General features: G+C 39.5%; 1 protein-coding gene across 1 annotated transcript in view; it reads left to right on the forward strand.

The window, feature by feature from the left end:
• LOC106975709 (uncharacterized) overlaps window positions 1-13,227 on the forward strand; it is a 53,542-nt gene that overhangs the window by 23,616 nt on the left and 16,699 nt on the right. Inside the window, exon 4 of the mRNA XM_053217787.1 lies at window positions 8,096-8,174. Coding sequence (XP_053073762.1) covers window positions 8,096-8,174 — 79 coding nt within the window. The remainder of the gene's footprint in view (window positions 1-8,095; window positions 8,175-13,227) is intronic.

The following is a 13,227-nucleotide window of genomic DNA, read 5'->3' on the forward strand; positions in this document are numbered from 1 at the left end:
CTTAGGACATTTATAAATAAAATATAATTATTATAATTAATGTCTTAGTGGATGAATTACACAGCAGAATATATGCAGCTGAAGAGAGTTAAATCTGAAGGAAATACTCAGACTATAATACATAGAGACAAGGCAGTAAATATGGAAGAGAGATTAAGCTACATGGAGGATATAATGAATATGTATAACACATCTAATTGGAGTTCCAGAAGGAGAAAATAGAGAAGAGGCAATATTTGAAAATATAAAGGCTGAAATTCTCCCAAAACTGACAAAAGGGCATGAATCCAGAGATAACGGGAAACAAGAGTCCAAAATAGAGAAATAAAAAGAAAGCCACACCCAGATATATGTTAGGAAAACCAAAGAATATCAAAGACAAATAGAAGATCTTAAAAGCAGGCAGAGGAAAAAGGTAGATAATTTACAAAGGAGGATAAGTAGATATCAATATCTGAGCGGCAACAATGGAAACCAGAACAGAGTGGAATAATATCTTCAAAGTTCTGAAAAGAAGATAACTGTCAACCTAGATTTGTGGATTTAGCAAAACTATTTTTATAGGACAAAGGCAATAAAAGACACTTTCAGATAAATAGAGATTGCATTTACAACCAAGAAACCTTCTGTAAAGGAATTTGTAAAGAATGTACTTTAAAAAGAAGAAAGATGATTCTAAAAACAAGTTCCAGGATACCCACATGCAAAAGAACGAAGTCTACAAAAAATTAGCTCAAATTGGATCAAAGACCTGAAACCACAATACCCTTGGAAGAAAACATAGGGGTAAATCTCCATTATCTTGGATTTAGCAATGGTTTCTTAGGGCACCAAGAGCACAAGAAACAACAACAACAACAAAAATTGGACTTCAAAATTAAAAATTTTGTGTATCAAAGGACATTATCAAAAATGAACCTACAGAATGGGAGCTATTTGTAAATCATAAAAATCATGTGTCTAGCATCCAGAAGTTATAAAGAACTTGTATAACTTAACAACAAAAAGACAAACAACCCAGTTGAAAAGTGGGGCAAACACTTGAATAGACATTTTTCCAAAGAAGATACACAAATGGCCAACAAACACACAAAAAGATGTCCAACATCATTAGTCATTAGAGAAATTCACATCAAGACTGCAATGAGATACCCACTTCATGCTCAGTAGAATGGCTATAGTTTTTTAAATGGAAAACAACAAGTGTTGGGGAGGATGTGGAGAAATTAGAACCCTTGTACATTGCTTGCGGGAATTTTAGATGGTGCAGCTGCCATGGAAAAAACTTTGATGGTTCCTCAAAAAGTTAAACATAGAATTATCATATGAACTAGCAAACCCACCTCTAGTTATATACCACCCCCCCCAAATTGAAAACAGATACTTGTACACAAATGTTCATAGCAGCACTATTCACAATAACCACATTATGCTGAGTGAAAGAAGCCAGACACAGAAGGTCACATACTGTATGACTCTGTTTGAAATATTCAGAATAGGCAGATCCATAGAGACAGCAGATTACTGGTCGCCAGTGTCTGAGGAGAGGGAGGAATGGGAAGTGACTGCTTAACAGCTGTAGAGTTTTCCTTTTGGGATAATAAAAATGCTCTGGAACCAGATAGAGGTGATGTACTAAATGTACATCTGAACTATACACATTACAGTGGTTAAAACGGAATTTTATGTGATGTGAATTTCACCACGATAAAGTTGACAGGTGCAAAGAAATTAACAAACATATAGGTAAATTCAGAAATTGCATAATATTGATGATGATAATAATGCCTCATTCGTGTGGTTCTAAGAGTGAGAGTTAAAATAGTAGGCAACACAAACAAGTGAGTTGAGAGAGGAGTAATCAAGAGTTATAGCATTAAAGTCCTTAGGAGACCCTCGAACATTGCTTGTGGGAATTTTAAGTTTTGAGAGCTGATGGCTCTCAAGTGCTTTTAATTGTGATCTATAATAATAAATGTTTTATATTGTCACCCAGTGTCCACACATAGGTATATGAAACAAAAAATTTACAAAATAATCCTTGCCCTAAGTATGTATATTGTACACTATTTTCTAATCTAATTAGTTTCTTTTTTTAAAAAATGCTAATTGTGTACCATTAAGTTGATCTCATAACTCACTAAGGGACTATAACACACTACTTAAAAAAACTGGTGTAGTGTGTGATATCACCCAAGTAAAAATGTGGACAAGCAGAAAAAAATAAAGAGAGGAAAAGATCTTGAGTAGTTCAATTATCTACTCTAATGCTGGGTCAGCAAGCATATGCAAATGGCAAATTGGCGGTATTTTCCAAGGTCTTTTGAAGGAGTCACCATGTTCCAGTATAGTAATCTCCATGGCTCAAAAGTGTATTTCTACTAATGCACTGGAAACATTTTGAACAATTCTGAATTTGTGTAGTGTTCTGTAAACTGCCAAGATAAAGTTCTCTTGAGTTATTCAATGTGGATACAGCTAATGGAAAGGATTTCATATTTATGCACGTTGCAGAATGATCCATCTCAACTTGAAGAAATAAGATCTGAGTGACGTTCTTACTCTTGTTATCTTGGACAGCGATCTCACTTCTCCTGGTTTCAGTTCCCTCATCTGCAAAATTAAAGGGAGCTTTAAGTTTTTCCTAAAAAGGAAATCTGTAACTCACTCTAACAAGTCTACACAGACCTGTGATTTCTCTCTCTCTCTCTCTCTCACACATACACAAACACACACACTCACACACACACACACAAACTGCATTACATTAAGAGGAAGGAATTTTAATGTAAACTCGTATGAAACATTCACAGCATTGGCATCAATCTGCTTTAAAGCAGGAAGTGATGAGAGGTGATGATTTATTGAGTGTATTTCTTATATATTTTCAGACATGACTTTTGATTTATAAGACATTTATGGCTTTTTAAAAATCAGTTGTTGACTGGGTGTGGTATAGTTTAGTTACTGCAACTTCAGGAGCTCTACCAGGTTAAGAAAGGGAATTATACTGGTCTGAGCCTGTACCAGTAAACATGTCCATATTGCATGGTAGCCAAATGGCTCATGTTTAAGTTCTTGTTCCAATTGCTGCAAGGTACCTCAAGGAACAATATTTGGTAAGCTATGTTTATACACGAGATATAAATATCTGTTTTTGCCACAGTTACTTGTTTATGTTAGCTCGTCATTGTAACCATCCGTGCTGTAAAGTGAGATGTGACTAAGAGATTTGGTATCTTCAGTCCAGCACAGTCTGGTAAGATTCCTACGAGATGAAAGAGTGGAAAAGACACTCTCCACTTCAATCATTCTCAACTATTTTCAGTTCCCTTAAAGCCTTTTGATGATGCTTGTTTATTGTTTTTTTTTTTTTACATGTGTGTGTGGAAGATTTCATAGATAAACAGAATAGTATAATGAGCCCCACTTAACTTAACTGTGAATATTCTACCACTCTTGTTTTATCTATTCCACCCACTCCCCAGCCTATTTAATTATCATTATTTTTAGAGTTTTTAAGGTAAAATTTACATACATTGAAATGCACAGATCTTAATTGAACAATTTTAATAACTAGTTACACTTGTGTACCTACAATCTTACCAGCATTCCATCTTGTGAGAAAGTCCTCTGCCCTTCCCAGCTGATCCCCCAAGTCCCCCAAAAGCCACCACTGATTTTTTTTTCCACTTTAGATGAGTTTTGCCTATTCTAGAACTTCATGTAAGTGGAAACATTAATTATATACCCTCTGTGTCTGGCTGCTTTTCTCAGCATCAGGTTTGTGAGATTCAGTCATGGTGTTGCAGGTATCAGAACATTACTAATTCATGCTTTTTATTTCTGAGTGGTAATATACCACAGCTTGCTTACTCATTGTCTTGTTGATGGACCTTTGGGTTGTTTTCAGTTCTTGGCTACTGTGAATTAAACTGCTATGAACACTCTTTATACAACTCCTTTTGTGAACATATAGTTTCACTTATCTTGGGCAATGACCTGGATCTACAATTGCTGATCATAAGGTAAGTATATGTTTAACTTTATAAGAAACTACCACGCCCTTTACCACACTTTTACACTCCCACCAGCAGTATGTATGAGTTCTAATTGTTTTACATCCCCATCAACACTTGGTATTTGTCAGTCTTAAATTTTAGCCATTCTAGTGGGTGTGAAGTAGTACCTCCATTTAGTGTTAATTTGCATTTCTCTAATGGCTAGATATTGAACATGTTTTCATGAGCGCACCCTTTGGCTTAATATGTTTTTCACACGTGGTTCCCTTGCCCAGAACATTTACTACCACGCTTTTCTGATTAACTACTTACTCCTTATCTAGTCCTTACTTTATTGAAAGAAATTCTTCCTCCCATAAAGTTAGGAGATGAGGAAATAAGCCTAAAAGCTACATAAGAACCAGTTTTCTAGACTCAGCATCAACCACTGTCTTTTCAAAGGGCACTGAAAGCTTAGGGCAGGGGAAACTCCCCTTTCCTCAACCCTCCTCCAATTCCCAATTTAGGAAATACCAACAGCCCAAGTCATAGTTGCTCATTCAATTTGATGTTAAGGGGTACAAGAAGCTTGTAAGGCTGGGACGTAAGATACCATAAAACCTAAAAGGAAAGTACTATGTGGAAATTTTATTGAAGAACAATAAGCACCTCAGCTTCAATATTTCCCTTTGAAGAGATAATCCTGTGGCTTTCAAGCCTGTAGAGAAATAGGATGATTACAATTTACAGCATGAGAAATACTATTTCTTTGGAATATGGACTCTACCATTGATTAGAAAAGCATGGCATTCTCCTGCTGTGTTCTGTATAGCTTCTTCCCTGACCTGTTCCCAATGTCTTCCAAGAAGATAAGCAAAAAATGTTCTCAGGCCTCCCTTAGTCTGACCTCCAGTGACTGACTGGGGGTTGAGGAGAAGCTTGCAAGGATCCTGTGTGGGAGGAGAGTATGCTTTCCAGATCTTGCCGCCCTCGGTTGCTGGCCTTTTGGTTTCCTCCCACTGAGAGAAAGATTTAGTCTTGTGTTTATAACTGGTTATGCCTCTGAGTAGGTACTTTTGGCACACCATTTTTATCCCCTTGTAACCCAACATTCCTATACATGCCGATAAGCTTTCTATTGCCAATACCTGCACCCCTTAGGCTGAGAGCTTTCTTTGACCACAGGAGCATTCTGGGTGCCAGGCGGGCAGGAAGTGCCAGCACATTAACATCCATGGGAACAGCCTCAAACTAATGACAGGTGGGGGTTCGGTGGCTAAGTCCTCCACGTTTTTCATCCTTGGAGTGCAACAATGACCAGGTATGCTCTACACCACCTCCTAGAGGAACACGTTTGGAATGAGCCCAAGTTTCCCACAGCTGTAGCATACTCATAGATTCATCTCCTGGCTCACTGCCCCTTCCCCAGCCCAATGTTCCCTGAGATCACCTCCCAAATAAACTTGTAGCCTTGGTCCTAGTCAGGGTCTGTTCTGGAGAAACCCGATCTAGGCTAGCTTTAAATCAAGCAAACGCACTAATAAAATATTAGGATGAAGATGTTGGTAGTAAATCTTACGATGCTTCAGCTGGTTCACATCCAGCATTCCTAAGGACCTAGAATTCATTTCCTCTCAGTTTACCTAGCATTATCCCTGAAATATTACTGTTCGAGAATTCTCCTGAGATAAAGATCCAGCTTAAGGAATGATCTCAAAACCATGGAAGTGTGTCTCACATATTTGAGTTCAGATGAATAGTCAGGTAATTGATTTCTCAAATTGGTATAATGTATAATACTGTTTCCCAGCATATTAAGATATTTCTGTGTGTAATAAAAGGTACCCTCAACATATTGATATTTTAGTTTTACTCACTTGAGCATATTTTTATTTCCAAAAATGGAAAGGAAATGTAATTTTGCTGAAGAAAGACAGCTGATGCTGGTGTATGTATAGGCATGCGTGTATATGGACCCAGGAGTCCTCAGTATCCCTTGCCCTCCACACCCTCACCTAAAATATTTTGGAAAGTTTGGGTTTATGGATGTGTCATGAGTTAAGTTTGGTAAATATCTCCACATAATATTTTTATAGGTCAAGAATCTGAAGAATATCACAAAATTGAAATAGCATTAGGGTTTCGTGGCTCAGATGCTAGAAATCTTCTGGCACCAAGATAGGTTTTGCCTCATTATCCATTAACATATCTCTTCTTAAATCACAATTCCAAATCCATAAATTCAGGTCTGAGCCTTAGTTTCATTGCCCTCCTCAAAATATTATCTTCCAGATACTTTAGTGTTAATTTCACTGATGCCTTCTAGTGCCACTGGCTTATGTCATGATGCTTTTAGAGAAATTCTTGAAGGCAACATAGGTGCAATGCAAAGCAACCTACTGGTCCAATTACAGGTTATCTAAATCTCCATCTTTTTGCTAATCAATTAACAATGAAAGACCATGCACTTTCCCTAATCATAACACCATTTTTGGCCTCCCTTCCTGCCATGTTTTTTTTTTTTCCTGAGGGAACTGGGTCAAGCGTTAATGAACATCTACAGTCATACTTTGTTTTATTGTGCTTCGCAGGTACTGTATTTTTTACAAATTGAAGGTTTGTGGCAACCTTGAGTCAAGCAAGTTTATTGGCACCATTTTCCCCATGTTTGCTCATTTTGGGTCTCTGCCTCACATTTTGATAATTCTTTGCAATATTTTTCAAATGTTTTCATTATTATTATATTTGAATTGCTGCAATCTCATGAGAAAACTTTAGCAGACAAGGAGTTGCTTCTCATGAATGAGCAAAGGAAATGGTTTCTTGAGATGGAATTTACTCCTGGTGAAGATGCTGCGAAGTTTTTTGAAAGGATTTAGAATATGACATAAACTGAGTTGATAAAGCAGTGGCAGAGTTTCAGAGGATTGACTCCAATTTTGAAAGTTCTACTGTAGGTAAAATGTTATCAAACAGCACCACATGCTACAGAGAAATCATTTGCAAAAAAGGAAATCAATCAATCAATACGGTGTATGTATTGTTGTGTTATTTTAAGAAATTGCCACAGCCACCGCAGTCTCCAGCAACCACCACCCTGATCAGTCAGCAGCCATCACCATTGAGGCAAGCCCCTCCACCAGCAAAAAGATGGTTGCAACTCACTTAAAGCTCAGATGATGGTTAGCACTTTTTAGCAATAAAGAATTTTTAATTAAGGTATGTACATCGTGCTATTGCACACTTACTAGACTATAGTTTAAACATAACTTTTATATGTACTAGGAAACCAAAAACTTCATTGGACTCACTATATTGCAATATTCACTTTATTGTGGTGGTCTGGAATTGAGTCCGCGATATCTCTGAGGTATCCTGTATTCTGATTATTCTTTGGTTCTCCCCAGATCTGTTCTGTTTTCCTCTTCTGTGTTCTTTGCCCTGGGAAGCTGACCTCTATGGGCTATGTCACCCTCTAGCAAGTAGGAGGCACCAGCAGGAGGTCAGAATGTGGATGGAGAGAGATGCCAGGGCATTTATTCCCTCCCAAACACTCTGCTTCCCTGAGGTCTATGGCCTTATCACCAAACCACAGCTACCATGGGGAAGTCCCTCTCTGACTTTAGCTCTCAACCAGGGTCTTGGTAATAGGGTTGTCTCCCCCTGCTGTTCAGGCTGGGGATTACAAATGATCTCCGCTGTCCTTAGTCTCTTGTTCCTCCCGCGCGGGTTCCTGTAATCCTACCGGTATCTCTATAAATAGTTCCTTAAATAAAAAGCCTCTACACAACAAAACTGAGTGTGCCCTCTGTTTCTTGTTGAGCCCCTGGCTGATGTAGCCTCCTACCTTCAACTTTTCAGCGGTCCATGACATAGTGACAGATTTAGGGATCACAACCAGATCCCTCTGGGCCTGGAATCAAGTAACCTGTGCACATAGAGACATCACATTTCCCTGTGACTACTTGCAATATTCCGCAGGAAACACGATGTCGGAAATTGAAAAAAAAAAAAAAAATAGAAGCATGTGTCTGAAGCAAGTACGCCATTTGATCTAGAAGCCCATAGGAAAATATTATATTTGAATCTTTCAGGGTCACGAATGGCATTTTCTGGGAGCTGAAACAGAACTTCGGAAAATCTGGAAACTTCGGAAACTACCTACCTATGAAGGTAATGGTATGTACATCAGTTAGCTGTTACCACAAGAACTCTGTGTAACAAACTTTCCCCCAAACTCAGTAGAATAACAGTCATTTAATCTTACACAGCTGCAGGTCACATGGCCAAACCAAAGTAAAGGAGTGGGAGAAGGATGTCCCTTTCATGGAGGGGAAAGGTGTAAACATTTTTGACAGTGACTTACGCAGTGAGTAAGCTACAGAAAGGTCATTCAAGGGCAGCTACAGTTTGTTCAGTTAAAGACGTGGAAAAAAAATTTCTTTCAGTTTTCCTCTCATTCAGCACAGATGAACTAGTGTGACTTTTTAAAATACCAGGCTAAAATAAAATAAAATAAAATACCAGGCTAAATGTCTCCATGCCCAGAAATGGTTTCTTGATACAAAGATGACATTGCCCTAGAAATGGAGGCATTTTGAGGTTTTTAGATGTTAAGCAAATGTTACAGAGATTCCATTATCTGTTCGTGACTAAACTGTGATTGCCAGACTCTGAGACCTGAATCTAGCCCTGTTCATTTATTTTTCCCCGCAAGATTCAGATTCCAAAAGAATTACTCTCATTCTGAATCCTGACTGTGGAATATGCCTATTAGTGACTCCACAGTCTGGATATCCAAAATCTGGGATCCAGACCACTTATTCCAAGTGGTACCCCAAACCAGTATTCCTTTATCTGCATAGGGTTTTCTCAACTAGTAACTGATTTGTAGTTTAGCTGAGGTTTATGCAATTTGGAAGGGGTTAAAAGTCAAGATTCCAATAGCTTTCACCAGTTTAGTACGAACTGATTCTTTTTTGCCTGAGAAGGGGGAGAGATGTTTCCCTTGCATAGGATTAAAAAGGAACAAGAGCCCTTACTTATCTTGGTCATCTTTGGGAAGGAAAGACATGTTTACAATGGTGAGCAGCAAAGACAATAGCTAGAAGGTCAACCAGAAATCTCCATTATGCTCCTAGCAGTGTGTGAATCCAATGAGTGTCCATAGATGATAGACTGATTTCAAAAGAAACATTAGCTTGGGGGGCACCTGGATGGCTCAGTCAGTTAAGCATTCAACTTCGGTGCAGGTCATGATCTCATGGTTTGTGAGTTCGAGCCCCACATTGGGGCTTCACTGTGTGCAGAGCCTGTTTGGGATTCTCTCTCTCTCTCTCTCTCTCTCTCTCTCTCTCTCTCTCTCTCCCTCCCTCCCTCCCTCTCTCTCCCTCCCTGACTTGCACTCTCTCTCTCTCTAATAAACAAACAAAAAGAAGGAAACATTAGCTTGTGATTCTAGCTCTGAAGTGTCAGTATGGGAATTAAGAGCAGGGTAATGCAAATATGGTTGGCAGTCATGACAGACCCCACCGATCAGATGGTACTGGGACTGGAATTTAAGAACAAATTGGTTTGAATACCTGAAGAAGAAGGAACATGAACTGGGGGACAAAGAGTGAGTCAAGTTTTGGCATGAATGAACATGAAAGTGTACTGGGTAGTGAAAAGACCACCTTGACCAAAATGGGGAAGTGGTCACAAATTAGATGAGATAGCAATTATAGTACCAGATTATGGGGGTCTTAATAAGCAAAGGAACTTAAAGGGTATTTGGGGGATGTTAGAAGCTGCCAGAATTCCTTGGCAGGGAGATTACTTAGTACAAACATCTCCAGTTGTCACAACAGGCTGGTTTTCATTGTAACTCTTGGCCCGCTTTTGACTTGGAGATAGTAATGATCATGGTGGTTGAAAGAGGAGATGATTCATGGGTATTTTGACTCCTTTACAAATTTGATTTTAGCCTGAATCATAGAAAGAGTCTGCGGCCTTTTCCCATGGTTTTTGTTGGCAGCAGCTGTGTGTTCCCATGAGAACATACATACTTACCTACTCAAACCCTCCTCTTAAATTTATGCTCTGTGCCTCTGTTCACTTGGATATTTTCATCTTTTCTACAGAACATGTTCACATATAAGCTTAGAGCACAATCCATGTTTCTTCAACAACTGAGGATTCATTTTGAATATTTTCAAATACATAAAACTCCAGGTATAACTCCAAACAAAACATGATGAAAGGAGACATTTGGATAAGCCGTGGTATGATAACATCACACTGAACACCATCTGCTATGAACACTTCAGCTTTCTGCAGTGACCAGATGAAGGAAATGTGGTTCATTGTGCTTCTTCAGTGGTTAATTCTAGAAAGCTTTTGCTAAACTTTCATCCAAAATAGGAAGAACTTATCTCCCATGTGTTGAAGACTGTTGCCATCCTGGGGGTAACATTGCCCTTTTTATCTCCGGGAAAGAAGTTTCCCTCTTGCTAATGGCAAAGCAGTCAACACTTACCTGCAAACTTCTGCACTGAACTCTTTACTCATATAGGACATACTAATTTCTATGTTGCTTTGTTTCTTTGCCAAGTGCTAATGGCTTGAAATCCAAAATAAATGAAGTTAATTAACAGCAGTTGTATATTTTTGAGAACCTTTGAATTTGGTTATTGTGGACTTTTCTAAGATACTGCTTTCCTTAATTTATACAAAAAGTATTTATTGAGCTAGACCAGCTGCTGGTGATTCAGACATGAATAACACTTCCTCTGGAGTGTTTCAGGTAAGACAGATAGGTAAAAAATAGGCTGTAATAAAATTTAATTATGCCCTTTAACAGAGGTGCTCAAGTTCTGTGGGAATGTAGAAGAAAACATAATTGATTCCACGGTTCCAAGGAGACCATCACAGAGCAGAAGGCATTTGGGCAAGTCTTGAAGGAGAGGCAAGAGTTCCCTAAGTGGAGTGTGGGCATTAAAGTAGAGATCAGAATGAAAAAAAAGCACATCAAAGTGTGGTGCTAGCTGTTACTTCTTTTCACTCCAGATGAGACAAGAATCCAGGGGGAGACAGGTGTCTGGGAGGCTGTTCTCTAAAGTACAGACTTCTCAGCTCGGACCTGTTACAAGCAGAAATTTCAGGACTGCAGAATCAGGCTGATGAAGTCATGAGGGTAGGACTTGTTGGGGGAGCCGGATACTTGCAAACACCTTCATGGAAATGAAGCGATGGACTCACGGGCATGTTTTCCAGACTGTCAGGAGGCATGATTTTTCAGGAGGAGAAGCTAGCTAGCTATGTTCTTCTAGAGGGAAACTAAGGGAAACACCCCAAGGTTTTAAGAAATGCAAGTGGTCCCAGCCTCTTTCCCTAGTCCCAAGAACGTTTCATTCAGTACCATTTTCCTGACTATGCACTTTTCATTTTATTAAAATGTGAGTTCATTCCCTGCATCAGTTTTGTACAGCTGCCATAACAAGTCACCACAAACCTGAACAACAGAAATTTATCCTCTTTCTGTTCAGTAGGGCCAGAAGTCTGAAATCAAGGGGTCAGCAGGGCTGGTTCCTTCGGGAGAAGCGGAGGGAGACTGTTATGTGCCCGTCCCATCACTTCCTTGCCTCTCATGGACGCCATGCGTCTCTTTCTCCATCTTCACATTGCCCTTCTTGGCATCTCTATGTGTCTCATCCCCTCTCTTGTAAGGATGCCAGGCGTTAGATTTGTGGCCCACCCTAAATCCAGGATGATCTCATCCCAAGATCCTTAACTTAATTATGTCTGCAAAGATCCTGTTTTCAAACAAGGTCACAGTCACAGTTTCCAGGAGTTAGGACTTGGGCATATCTTTTGGGGGCACAATATTCAACCACTGTGCCTGCCCTTTCATTGCCTTTATCTGGTGGCTTAATGCTATGGATGTCTTCTGAGCACTCATAAATGGGCTGTTTGACCTTGTTCAGAAACTAGCTACTGGGACACAAAGACTCAGTATGTTAATTCTCTTTGGCCGGGGGTAAAATGAAAGTCCAAAGTATACAGCTCCCTGTCTCAAGAGTTTTCTTACTGGAATCTTTGACCAGAGGCTCATCAAAGATGTGAGCTCTATCTGCAAAAGTAGTAAGACAATTTTACTAGAGGAAGGTGGGGCAACTTCAAAAACACCTTTCTTGCTTTTTACATTCCCTGTGGTTGTAGTACACTCAGCCTCTTGTAAACTGGAATAAATTATTTAGAACTCTAACAGTTAAATGGCATGTTGGGTTCCAGTTCCTTAATCAGTGGCTATAGAGTTCACCAGAGTCAAGAAACTCAGAGAGGAAATCCAGCTCACTACATTTGTCGAAGGTAAAGGGGTTGACCTATTGTTTCCTGCTGAGTCCCAGATCGGTTTTGGCAGAGCAACGCTTTCAAAATGTGTTCAATAAAGCAAGTTCTGCTTTGATCTTCCCACAAATCTCTTTTTTCTCCCTTTGCTTATAAACGTATTCTCTAGAATCTGAGAATTTAGGATGATTTCCCCAAGAAACCTCATTTCTGGAGCGAAATGAAATGCTGGGCATTGTAAACAAAGCACACCCAACCTTTGGTCAAGTCTAATTTAAAGTGAGAGCAGTCAGCCTGGTTGTCTCACCCCATGGCCACACCTAAGCAGCTGAACATGGCTGGAGACAGACTCAACCACGCTGACTGCACTCACTTCAAAGTCATGATCACTAAGGCCAGTTGCTTCTTGGCCATCCTTCTCTATTTCTCTCCACTATTCCCAATCCTGAACGACTATTTCATACCTCTTCTCTCTCCCCAACCCTTCAACAATTCCTCCTCCACCCTCAAATGTTAGCTGACTTCCTTGCTTCTGTGAAAAATACTGCAATTCAGAAGAGCATTTCCACACACTCCACCACCTCCACAGCTACCCTCTGCCTTCCCTCTGTCACTACTGATACATATCTGTGCTCCTAAGGCAGTTCTGTCTAGCTGTGTACAGACCCCGTTCTCTCTTGTGTGCCAAGAATATCACTTCTGTGACTTTTCCTCTCTTTCCTGCATTATCAGTTTTTCCCTTTTGCCTGGATTACTCTTATCAACACACAAACATGCTGCAACACTTCCCATCTTAAACATACATGTGTGTGTGCGCACACACACACACACACATCTCTTTTGACCCCCACATCTCCTTCCAGCTAGCATACAATTTCTCTACAACAAAACTATTTGA

Source organism: Acinonyx jubatus, chromosome A2 (assembly GCF_027475565.1).
Source record: "Acinonyx jubatus isolate Ajub_Pintada_27869175 chromosome A2, VMU_Ajub_asm_v1.0, whole genome shotgun sequence".
NCBI classification, from domain to species: domain Eukaryota; kingdom Metazoa; phylum Chordata; class Mammalia; order Carnivora; family Felidae; genus Acinonyx; species Acinonyx jubatus.